This window comes from Macrosteles quadrilineatus, unplaced genomic scaffold (genome assembly GCF_028750875.1).
Source record: "Macrosteles quadrilineatus isolate MER2022 unplaced genomic scaffold, UCM_ALF_1.0 Scaffold_7__1_contigs__length_78375512, whole genome shotgun sequence".
Classification (NCBI taxonomy): Eukaryota; Metazoa; Arthropoda; class Insecta; order Hemiptera; family Cicadellidae; genus Macrosteles; species Macrosteles quadrilineatus.
In genome coordinates this window covers 52,377,989-52,391,221 of record NW_026542600.1, presented here as the reverse complement: position 1 = coordinate 52,391,221, position 13,233 = coordinate 52,377,989, and the positions used below count along the sequence as shown (strand labels likewise).

The window sequence follows — 13,233 nt, the reverse complement described above, 5'->3', positions numbered from 1 at the left end:
CGCTTTTGCTGAGATTACATTTGGATTGAAAGTTCCTTTGTCCAAAAGTTTGTTGGATTGATCATTTTCTGATTTGCTTAGTTGTATTCTAATTTTGCTACTATGTACTTTGTATTATAACTTTTCTATATTTCAAGGTTCCATGCTAGGTTTTTAAAACCAGATATCAGTAATCTCAACACAATTCAGTAATTTAATATCTTATTCTGCTATATTCCTTCCATAATTGTGTAATTCGCAGCAAACTTCATAACACTGTCTGCTTCGTATTATGGTCAAGTTGCATAATACATCTCATGTTAGCTCATTTCTCTATAACATAATTCAGTAGAGATTGTAGAAACGACAATAAAGACATTTCTTAGGACAAAGAATGAAAAGAAAGTCTTGTAATAGAAGACAACACTATGAATATTACTTTCAATCTCTGTATAAAGCTGTAAAACTGGATTGATAGCTATTTATTGGCTCCTTCATACTAATTGCAAATGATGGAATCAAATCTGATATTCGGTGTTTGATTCTCAATTCTGGTTCCAAAGTCAAGAATCTGTCGAGTATCGACATTTGGAATCAATCCATCCCTAATCCTAAACATTGTGCAACAGTCATATTCATAGGATCTTTATTGTAATTTCATTGAGTAATACAATGTTATCATATATAAGACTGATTTTTATAGTAAATTATCTTTTTATCAAAAATATTTCCAGTTAAGAAATTCTTCGAAGTTTTGTAGAATTCCCTTCCCAAAAGTCATTGTCGTGTTTCTTGAAGTGTCTTTCCTATGTTATTTTCTAAGAGTGGTTTAGAACTATTTTCAAAACTTGCTTCCCATTGCTGGCTTTATCTTTGATTAGTGTGGGATGGTGGATCGGTAGTACGAAGTTGGTAGAATATCTTATGTTATATTCAGTAACACAATATTTTATGTTACTGAGACATGAATAAACCAAATTTATCAAACATGTTGTATTGTAGGAGGAGGATTCTGGTAGTGATGCTGAAGCTTTAAAAGACATTTTGAGACTTCCGGACAATCTTCTGGACACTGAATTGGTCAATACAATAATGACAGAAACCAGTGCTGATATGAAGACTGAAGAAAACCTAATGAGTGGTAAGATTCATCACAGTATATTTTATTATTATATACTATATAGTATTTAATTACCAGGCTTTAGTTGGACTGTTTGAATGTTTAGTCCAAGTGAATGTCTGGATAGCCACAATTGCTTTGCTGAGAATTGATTTGTTGTACACGTGTAAGACAGGATTTAGCTGTTGGAATGGTGATATTTTTGATATTCTGTTTACTAGGTGACAATTTTCTGCTGCTCAGTGTATAAATAGTAATGAGGGATGCTCCTATATCAAACAAATAAATGTAATTACTTAGCAAATTTGAACTTTGCTTTCTAGAATCAGAAGAGCGTGCAACCAGCGGAAGTGGAAAGGACGAACTAAGTGATATTTTAGGACCTCATTTCAATCTTGTCAACATGGTTCGTCAAACAGGTAATTGAAATTGAGGTTTTACATCCACCCATTATGTTGTTGTAATTAATTCAGTCTTTAATTTTATATTGAAATGTATATTGTCATTGTAATGGTAGGTTTCATGGTCATCCCTTACCCTAACCTATTATTGTTTTTCTTGTGATATGTTAAATGTTCACCCGGTAACCTATTACATGTTTGTCTAGTAACCTCTATTACTTGTTTGTCAAGTAACCTTTTACATGTTTGCATGCCAGGTTTGCCCAACATGGACTGCAAGGATGTGGAGGAGATATTCAAGGGAGTTCTAACAGAGGAGCCTCATGTCCCTGAGTACACCCAGCAGCAACCATCAGTCCTGACTGCTGCACCACCCCCTCCATCACCATCAGGTAGGGAACACAAACCTGTTACATCTTAACAATATTTGTTAAAAGTTCATTGTGTAGTAGATAGTCAGCAACTTGATACATTCTAGTTTAGTGTGTTTAGAATTTAGTGCTGCTCAAAATATAATTAGTTTGTGAAACAAGAGGTAACTTTCTTGTCTCCTTTAAACTGTTGCTACGGATTAATCTCCAAAATATTTTTTTATCAGGAATTAAAACTCCTACAGTTTTTTTTACTATGTTTTGCGACAATGAAATCTGATGGTTTTGAGCATAAAAGAGCAATATTTGTAAACAAAATCCAGACTGCAAAAAAACACTAAATCCTCACTACAATTGTAATTGTGTTTGAAATACAAATGACAAAATAGATAGAATAAACGGGAATTAAATCAAAGTACTAAAGGTGACATAAACCAAAAGTCACTGAAAACCTCTGGTAAAAAAATTATTTTCTCTAATCAGAGCAAGTGGTTGAATTTGACCATTGTGAACATTTTTGTTTTAGTTATTCAGAGACCAGCTCTGCCTCATCCTAACATGGCAACTCAAGTTACCATCCCCGGGTCTACCAACTACCACCCAGAATACAACAAGTAAGTATAGTGGCCCTAGAGCTTGATCTTGCTCTTCTTTTCCACATATTTTGTTATTGTTTATTGATTTCAACAGTAAGGATTGACATACTCAGGGTTAGTTTTACTCGGTAGTTGTCTTTGTAAGTTAAGTTTAGTTGACTAGAAATACAAAATGCGTTGAGAATATTCCTAAATTGGCATTTTAAAATTCTTCTCAGTAGTTTATTTTTTGTTTTTTTTTTGGTCCAGCACCCCGCAGTTCAACCCATTATTTGGCGAGTGGCTAGATGACTTTCAGTTCACCCAGGCCAACTTGTTGTACATGGAGGCAGATGAAGGACTCGGCGCTGGGGCGACCATCGCACCTGTACTCTTCTCTAACATCATCCATCCAGAGTGGAAGAAGGATATCCCATGTAAGTGTTCACTACTTCCACAATTTCTTTCCCCTAGGATGCTAAGTACTAGCCCAGGATTTTTTTTACCTTACTTATGGCTAGACCTAGGGTTTGCGGCATTATCACTTAGATCAAATCCGTTGCTGATGTGGCAGGATTTTAATCTGAGACCTCGGGGGCTGAACATTTGATTTAAACTCACAATACCCTACCCCAGTGAGTTGTGGAGCTCAAGTGATTCTTTGTATCCCTATAGTATAAAAGAATCAAGTAGAGTCCAGGACATCATTTTTACATCTTTCCTTTGCAAACTTTGTTCACTGATGTATATGAAAACACTAGTTCTGTACTTATTTTGATAAATAATGTTTCCTTGTAGTTAATTAGTTAGCTTAAATAATTCTGTATGACAAAATATAGTTTATAAAACTGGCCAATAGTCTCTTCTCAACCCTTGGTCACTATTCAACTTTGCTTGGCCTTTCGTCCATCGTTAAGCTTTAGCTTGTGCTGAAAAGAGTAAATGAAGTACTGCTTAAAATTTTCAATAATTTGTTTTAGATAACTTTCACAATATACTGTATTTACTGTGTTATTTACAGTGTTTACCGAGAGAAGCAAACATGTTGTGAAGGTGTGGCGTAGCCTGACACATGAACAGCGAGTGCCTTATCTTCAGCAGGCTAGGGAGAATCGCATGCTCCGCTTGCATGCGCAACACAAGAAAGCCCAGGTAAAACCTGACATTTCCACACTATCAAAAGTTCAATTTGATCAAATTTTACTTGTGAAACGTGTATATAATATTTGTAAATGTTTTTAATCAAATTCAACACGTGTTAATTTAATAAAGACAATATTTAAGAAAATCAATATTTAAATTAACTTTTGTATCAAGTCTTAATTCTATTACAAGTCAGTGAGTAATCACTTTTACAATGTAAATCATCCCTTGATGGCAAAAGGGTCTCTTTCTTTTAAAGTTTTAAAATTTTGATATAATAGGATAAGTACCTTTGTCAGTCTTCAGTCTTATAAACTGGCGATTACTAGTTTCGGGTCATTTGACCCATTCTCAAATCTATCATTAAATTTTAGCCAATGAAATTCGTCAGAAGACTTTATCAATAAATAAATACACGATGACACATAATGAAGTTTATTTATTGATGAGGACTTTTGTCAGACTTCACGGACTAGAATGGTTAAATTAAAATTGTTTTAAAATATTTGACTTGTGTATAAAGTTACTATGCTGGGAATACATTGTGAACTGGGGTTTTATATTGTGGGGAGTGTACCTAACACTGCTTGATGCACTCAGGGTTGCTATTTGTGTCACTTGCACTTTTCAGTTATAGTTTAGTTTGTACTTGTCGCTTTTCCGAGCTTGGATTGCAAAATGATTTGAGCTCTTCCAGTAGTGTCAACAGTTGAAACTCCAAAGCCAGTCCACACTAAATACTTGGTTGGTTGTGTATTTTCATCGGACACTCAGCATGAAGTTAATGCTCCGATTTACAACTGTGTGTTTTCTTATGAAATTACTCAACCACTATAGTAGCTTAGTGTAAATGTAACCTGAGTAATTTGTTATAGTTTTCCTCCATCTTAATTTGCAATTTCAAAGTTTAATGTGTGGAGAGTTATAGAAAGCTGTTAAAATATAAACAAGGTGGTATAACGTTTAGTAATTAATAAATATTTTAAAATTATACTATTGTTCAAGCTGTGTACGTTTGGAAGAGCCTTTCATTTTTTTGTACATTGCTCACAAAGCCAAAAAGGATAAATTGCCAGTAGAAGAATTTTTTGTAATTATTAGATACTTTGCCTCAACTAGAATCGAGGTTACTTTTTAATGTGAGCAAAATTGTGCGTAATGTCTCGGAGTTTTGTTGACACTGGGGTATTTAAATACTAATACAATATTAGGATGTGTTAAATATGAACTGTTTAGTTTGTATACCATTGCTGTAACACCATGTATGGACGTAATGTATGTTATATGTGTGTGTAACTAATCTTGGGGTAGAGATAGCCAATGGAATTTCAACCTTTTTATTTCCATTATTGAAAAATGTTTTATCAGGTATATTTCATTCATTTTTATTAGTTATGCTTCTACATAAGAAAAATATTTTCTACCCAAAGAGAGTAGTTCTAACAAACATTTCAAGAAATCTTCCTCAGTTATCATGACAGTTACTATTTAAGGTAAAATCCTCGAAAATGATTAAATTTTTTCGCAATATCCATGATTGTAATTGACAACATATCAGTTAAAAAATGCAATATGAAAATAATGTCACAGAGTTATGGTTTATGTGAACATAACCATATCTGTTTAGGTTACTTTCTTTTTAACTCAACACAAGTAAGCTGTAATTTTAATAGGACTGCTTATTTATTTATCTATTTTTTTTTTATTGTGTCTGGAAATTGTATAGCTTTTAAAGTATGGCCTTGATAATGTATGATGATTGATGAGGTAAATTAAGTATTAGTTGTTATGAAGATGATTTTTCAAAAATTCTCTATAAAAAAAATGCTCTTTAATTAAGTTGGTTTACTCACACTAGAAGGGTGTGTTTGAATTTTGTCAAAGCAAAATTCCCTTTTTCTCAATTCTAAAATTGAAAGAGACAATTAAAATATGATTAACAAAACCACGATAACAAAACATAAGACTGGTACTAATGTTTTGTGGTCGAATTTGTTCAGAATGGACCATTGCAAATCCATTGGTTATCTTTAATGTGCACCAAGTTTTGTATGTACCGCGGTCAAAGTAGGTGGGATGTTTTGACAGATTGTGAAGGAAACTCCTGCTGTGATATCTACTCCTCGCAGCAAGTCTCCACAAGGATCAGAGGTGTGTCAAGGTGATGGCACGAGGCAGGCGTCTCGCAAGACCCCCTCCCCCTCCCCAGCCCCTACTCAGACCCACACCCCCGCACACGTCTCTACTGGCTCCAACACATCCCCCACACCTCAGCCTCAGACATTCCCCACCACCATACCTTCCCACCCCTCTACCATACAGTACATTCCGTTGCTGCCTTCTACCACTAGAGCTACCTTCCACATCATCCCCACTACTTCCTCCTCTACCATCCACTACCCTGCCACCACAGTTCAGATCATCCAGTCGGTCCCCCCTCTTGTGATGACTTCGGGTTCCGTCATTTCTGCCACCGTTCAGACAAACACGGAAAACACGACACAGACCGAATCCAACCCCAAACAGAGAAATGTGTTACAGCTCATTTCTACTCAGAGATCCAAGACCACTTCCACCTCCCCTCCTCAGTCGTCTCCTCGGGACACTCCCGGATCCTCTCCTCTCAGTGATCAACACATTCGTGTCCTCACTCCTTCTGAGATCATGAGAACCCTCCCCTCCCTTGGCCAGGAAGCTTACGACCCCCCCGCCACGGTGAGCCTCGCACGCTTGTCTCCTTGTTGGTAGCAACCAGCGACAATTTCGCGTTCGTTTGATCTTTCTTGATGTAGGATGACATTTATTAGCTTTCGCTTTTTTCTCTCTTTGCAGTATTTTCAATTCGTTGATGTCCGTATGACCGTGGAATGACTACTGTAGTTTTGTTCCGTCAGTTTATTTTAGAATCGTTTTGATGTTGGATTGGACTATTGTATGATGTTATGGATACTGAGATCCCGGCGGCAGTGTTTTTTTGTGGCTTTGCATGATGGAAGTAAGTATTTTTCTCTATCGTCGTTCATTTTCGTTTGTATATATATCTCAGTCATACAAATGGATCCCGTACAGTATTTGGCGACAAACAGCTTTAATCCTGAATTAATGGTGGGAAATGTTCTTTCGATTATTGTATCGTTGTTTAGTTTTTCCAATTTTATTTTTCATGTGGTTTTTACAAGTTTTCTGAGATATTTTGTCATTTTGAGCTGTTGCATCATTAGTTTTTCCTCTTTAGCAATGTTTTTTGTTGGATGTTTTTTTGGTTTTCAGTTTGTTAGTTTTTGTTTTGTCCCCAAGATTATCCTTAATCTCTCCATTCTTACCTCTCCTACCCTGTTTCCTTTTTGCATTTGCTTGCTCGTGTTTAGCTTTTCAGAAGGTGGCAGTCATAGGATCTCTTCAGCATGAGTTAATTTGTTTAGATATTTTCAATGTATGTTAGTGTTAAATGTTACAAAACGATTTATCTTACCGGGGGTTTGTTGAATCAAAACATAGGTCGAAGAATTTGACTTTGTCTCATCATTTTAATATGACAGTTAATTTGTCCTTTATCTAGTGATTTAAATGATAATAATAAGAAAGTATTATTTATCAAAAGGAGTAACTAGTTTTATATATTACTAAAACATCCTTGGATAATTTTTCTTGTTGAGTTTATTATATAATTTTTTTTTTAATATTACTTTTTATTATTTAAGTTTTTTTTTCAGGTTAAAAGCAAAAAGGGTCATGCTCAACATAATTTGTTTTGATTTCTTCATATTTTTTCATAGTATTTAAAAATATTTTTTATAAACGAGGCTTGGATCTTAAAATAAATGTAAGATTATAAATTTTAAATATCTGGATTGAGATATTAGAATTTAAAATAGATTTTGTATGACAAAGTAATTAAATTAAGTTTATCTTGTGTATTTTCCAGAGGTTAAAAGTTAAAACCTATAGCTTTTTTTGATTTACACTAGATCCCAAAATATTTTAATTGTTAGGAAATTTTAAAATCACATGGTTTTAACTTGGAATAATATTTTTGATTCAATAAACCTAATAGATAGTCAAATTTTTGTAGGTGTAACTGCATGGGTTGTGGTACTCTTTAATTCCATGTTGTCTCTGATTGATTTTAATTTACTATCTAATACATAATAATTATTGTTATACCAAAAATAAACCAACTAACTGTATGGTTTTGATTTTTTAACATTTATGTATTTTTATGACTTTGGTACAGCAGAGGTAGTCTTTATCCACTAACACTTATAAAATTAAATCACAAAGTTTTTACGTTGTCATTAATGCATTTATAAATAGATCAATCCTATATAGCATGACATTTAAGTTAAAGTAAGTAGATCCATAGAGTACTCTTACTGTTTTGATATTGAAACAAAACTATTGAAACTCTATGAGTATGTTTAAACTGAATTTAAATATTTACAAAATATTTTTTTAATAAACGAAGCTTGGATCTAATGACTTTAAAATATAATTCATATAAAAATGGTTAATGTTATTTTATGTCTGGTAACCCTAGGTTGGTAGTTTGTATCAGACAATAAAAATATGATACCGAAAAAAACATATAAATACCCCCACCGCAGAAAACCTGCAGACTAAGCTGATTTCAATTCTTCTGATTGGATTTTAACTCAAATATTTCCATAAACAAGTAGTTTATTCCCCATTCAAATAACATTCGATTTTAAAAAGTACCTAGGTTTGTTGCTACAAGCAAGGGAAAAAGCTTTTTTTTATATACAATGCTAATCATGGAGGATGAAATAAATAAATTTGCCAAATTTGATCAAAACTAGGATGTCCCGGGGTTTCACGATTGTACGAGTTTATTAATCTACGTAGAACTGTTTCCAAGGATATGCCTAAGCACGTTATTAGTCTCCATTTCTACTCTATTTCCTCAAATTCTCAGTGAACGTCAAAGCTTATTATTTTAAAACGAACTTCGAACGAACTCATGCACTCACTGGTGTAATAAATACAAATGTTAGGGTATGTCCTTTAACAGTAAATTTTTAATGTCAAATCAATTCACGATAAACAATGTTTTAGTGTAAACACAATGATCATCTTTAAGCGACCCTGCTCGGAAGTGTCTTCTACGAAGAACCGTAGCCCACAAGAGACCTTTCTCTACTGGCGGTAACGTAGAGCTGGCTGTGTCCAAACACAGGTTTCGGAAGATACACTCCAACTTTGACTGTCATTGCGAATGCCGGGATAGTAAGGAACTGCGTCCGTTCCATTGCGAAAGGGAGCACAGTGTCAGAAGGTGGCAAATTACTTCTTTGAACCAGTACACGGAGTCCAGATGAAGCTCTCCAGCTAAATACCGCTACGATTACCAGTAATATTTGTCCAGCGACGCTGTGGCATGTCATTAAAAAAGCAGAGAAGAGTAGGCCTACTAAAGAAGTGCCATTAAAAAACAGGAAATAATGAACAAAATAAAAAAAAAAAACGTAAGCCATGTAATCTCACAAATATTATCTGTTTTCATTACAACATAAACATATACAAATATTACCAGTTGTTAAAAAAAATAGCTTGAACCTATGTAAACAAAAAAGGTAAATATTGGAACTTTAAAATCCACTGGGGCAGAGCCCAGGGGACTCTACATGATGATTGTAATCCAAATTGGACATTTCCATGTTTTGAGGTTATAAATTTGAAAAATAAAAACCATATTTTGAAAAACTTAAAAAACCCCATAACACCCTGTTTCTAGGACCCGATCTTGCTGGTTCCCGAACTCATTTAAGTTTATTTACCTCTTTCCTTTCATTCATGCCAAATTTCTTGAAAATCGGACCAATATTATTTGATCTATCGTGTAATAGCATCCACCTTACACTAAATTAGCTAATGTTTTACATTCAATTCCGCTTCTTTTTAAAAATAATCAACTATAATATCTATCTGACGAAAATTCTACATGTTTGTCTTTGAATTAATAGTGCAAAGGCAGATTGTTGAATCATTTGTTCCACTCAAAGGAGTTTATCTTTGCATAGAGTCCTATGAGATATAAATTGTAAAATTTACCGCAATCTAGTTTTATCAACTGTACTTGGAAATGATTTTTGTTACTATTAAATTTTTTTTATCTTAAAGTTCTAAGAACCACACAGTCCTTTGCCTTGTATAAATCACAGAACTTACAAGCAATTCTTTGCAACTCGTTCATCCCTGTTTAACTATCTGCAAACGGAACTATGGCGGAAATAGTACTTTTGTCTCTTCTAAAACCAATCTGTCCACTGGAAATCACAAAATAGGAACCGATAGTTATCTGGAGTGTTTTAGATAGTAGTGTACTATCAAACTTGGTTTACCAGACATTTGTTAATGTACCATTATTGCTATAACCAAGCAAAACAATATGCAAAATAATTCATAAATAATAATGATTTGACGTTTTGTAACATTTTCTCAGAAACAAACTATCTATAACTTCAAAAATTGATTAGCCAAATTATTGTATCACCAGGGAACAAATAATTCTTATGTTTAATGATTTTGTTTTGACTATTTAAAGTCAATAATTGAGTACTGCTTACTGCAGTTAAAAAATAAAACAAGGAATGAAGTAGAAATCAGTATTAAAACTTCATAGCATTTGATAACCGCGTTAAAATATGTACAGTTTCTAGATAACATAAAATTGTTTAAACGTTATAAATATTTGTTTGTACCATTTATAATGTAAACGGCTAATTATATTAATCCATAAAAAATACTTTTAGAATAAATAAGAGATATTTTTAAATTGTGATATTACCATAAAAATATAGGTTGCCAAATCAAGTCTAAATTATAAAAGGACTAGTTTGTTGCTGCTTACCAAATTATAAACAAAGTTAAAGGAAATAATTTTTTTGTGTCTTGAAGACTTTACTTTATTATGAATTCAATCGTATTAGTTTTCATTATATTACACATTCCTTTTTATGTCCGCAAGTACAGATAAACAGTTAAATTTGTAATAATTGCTCATGTCAAATCTTTTACTAAGCTTCAAATTTGGTTTATAATATACATAAACAAATAAAATATCCCTAGGGTTTTACAAAGTTAATATACAAAAACGTTAATTCTAGTACGAATTTCCCATTTCCAATAATAAAATGAGTAGACAAAAGAAACTTTACTATTTCATAATGAAAACAAATTGTCTCTCAAAACTTAATTCCTGAACATCAAAGTCTACTAAAAGCGAACATACGTCAAGGTAAGATGAAAGTGAACTCATCAAGGGTATGTTGACGATGTATGGGTGTGGTTAGGAACAGGATAAGCTGCAACAGGCGAAGAGTGTGAGGGAAGCGGAACAGGAACGACAGTGGAAACAGCTGCAAGCTCTTAGACAACAACAGGCTCAACAACAACAACAAATGATGCAGGATCAGAGAGTGCAAGGTTTGTCACATAATTACACATTTACAATTTTGTTTAATGTCCAAACTTTACATTTTAAGACGCTAGGCTCTCAACCAGAACCGTTTTACACATTATTTGAGAATAGGCCTAGAGGGTTACGACATCATCACTTAGATAAAATTAAAATAAAGAAAAGTTATTTGCAATTTAACTTAAAGTCACACCCAAATACCGAGGAAACCCTCCTGATCCTGAAAGTGTCGATTACCATGAACCAACTGCAGAATCGGTGCTTATGATTTTATTGGACTGATTTCAAAAATCTGTTTAAGTCAAGAATCAAATTATGAAACCAAAAGATTTGTTTAATAGAGTGAGTGTTTTTTGTAAGTAGCATTTTATTTAATCCATCTATTGTTTTACCAATTTATAATGTTTGGTTGATGGAGTAGTTTATTATTTTTCAAACTTTCCTTAATAGTATAATAAAGCGGTGCGTCTTTTAGGTTTATAATAAGAGTACAGTAGACTCCTTCTCATTCAAACACCTTTTAACCGGACATCTGTTTAACCGGACTGGATCGGCAGGAAGTGGGCGGTACTGAAACTACCTTTCTCGTGGAAAAGTTTTAAACCAACAATCACGTGTCTAAATACTGTACATGGTTCTCCCAAATTTAAGTAAAATATTTGGGTTGATTTTTGAGTGATTCCTGTGGCGCGCACATGCATCGTTAGAAACGTTCATACTCTAAATGATTGTTGTGAACCTTTGTACAAAACGTTAGAGTACAGTTTTAGGGGACGCCGGTTTAATTGGAGAAACTTTTATCTGGCCCGGCTTCGGTCCCGAGGAGTCCGGATAAGAGGGAGTCTACTGAATTTACAAATATACTTAGCTGTAGTTTATAATTTCAACCAATTATTTCCAGCCACACAACGAGTTCGCCAACTCACCGCAGATCAAGTAGTAACCCTGCCCAGCGACGCACAATCACCTGTTAATCCTCAGGTAAGACTAGAATTTTGCAGCCATAAACAGTAACTGCCCATCCATAAAGCCATATTTGCTTAACCACGCAGCTGTTTTAATATTTTTCATATCACACCTGTTCAGGTACAAATTTTGTTTGCCAAATAGGCTGTGAAATGAGCTATAATTTATAAAGTAAACCACAATATCAATACATTTTCTGTATATTCTTTTGAACGCTTGTGTTCAAACCGGACTTTCCACAGTGCAGACTTGTCTCTTCCCCGTCAAGTCCGGATTAGCGATCTACTGTAATTTCTTAGAGAATCAGCAAAATTGAGGGAATCAAAATATAATTATTATTTAGTCTAAAAAATATACTTTGGATTGTTATTTTATATTTGGATGATTTTTTTATACCCTTAGCAATATGGGAGTGCTCCCTGAACATATGTATTTTACCTAACGTTCAGGGACATTCCCAAATTATATGTTTTAGAATTTTAATTTGTCATTTGTCAGGCTGTTAAGAGCGAGGCTATGATTTTATTTATTCTTTTAGTTTCATTGCATTAATATTAGGTTAAAGTAGTACTCTTTTTTGTTTGGTTTTATTTTAGCAGGTGCCTAGGATGGTAGGGCCTACTGGCTATATCAGAGCTCCATTCCCACACGCTGGGGCTCGGACCATGAACCCAGAAATGAGCCGCCAACTTCGTGACTTGCTGCAGAGACAGCAGATCAAAACCAAATTGGAGTCAGATAGGCCTTGGGGTCAAGGTAATTTTTTTAAGTAATTGCTGTCTTCAAAAGTTTTTTTTATATAGTTTATCATTAGAACAAACCATTGGTGGACAAAAAAAAAACAAATAAAAGTATTAGAATGCATTACATCAACCCTCCGCGATTAATCAAGTAAGAGAACATCATGTAAAAAGTTGTTCAGAAAAGAAATCATAGAATTCACACCATTTTTGGGCCATACATCAGTAAAATTCCAAATTGGATCCATGGCAGGAAAGACAATTTGACAGAAAAAGTCAAATTGTTGAAGATCAATTCTAATGTCCATGAAAATATTGTTTAAATTTGTTTACTACAGTATTTAATACAGTAAATATTCCCACAAGAGTAACTGAAACAGGTGAATCAGCTATCGATAATTTTATCACTAACATAGATTATAAAAGTTATAAAGTAGAATGTTTTATCACTGCCTTATCTGATCACGATGGGCAACTTTTCAAGTTTTTAATACCTAAAGGTG

General features: G+C 33.7%; 1 protein-coding gene across 4 annotated transcripts in view; it reads left to right on the top strand.

Annotated features, from left to right (window-relative positions):
- LOC128998538 (uncharacterized) overlaps window positions 1-13,233 on the top strand; it is a 104,145-nt gene that overhangs the window by 7,287 nt on the left and 83,625 nt on the right. For 3 of the 4 annotated variants that reach the window (XM_054424713.1, XM_054424712.1, XM_054424711.1), the window contains exons 6-15: window positions 982-1,120; window positions 1,423-1,518; window positions 1,758-1,892; window positions 2,398-2,485; window positions 2,717-2,883; window positions 3,468-3,598; window positions 5,678-5,740; window positions 10,900-11,032; window positions 11,926-12,005; window positions 12,587-12,746. In XM_054424713.1, coding sequence (XP_054280688.1) covers window positions 982-1,120; window positions 1,423-1,518; window positions 1,758-1,892; window positions 2,398-2,485; window positions 2,717-2,883; window positions 3,468-3,598; window positions 5,678-5,740; window positions 10,900-11,032; window positions 11,926-12,005; window positions 12,587-12,746 — 1,192 coding nt within the window. The remainder of the gene's footprint in view (window positions 1-981; window positions 1,121-1,422; window positions 1,519-1,757; window positions 1,893-2,397; window positions 2,486-2,716; window positions 2,884-3,467; window positions 3,599-5,677; window positions 5,741-10,899; window positions 11,033-11,925; window positions 12,006-12,586; window positions 12,747-13,233) is intronic. The other variant, XM_054424714.1, reaches the window with a different exon arrangement.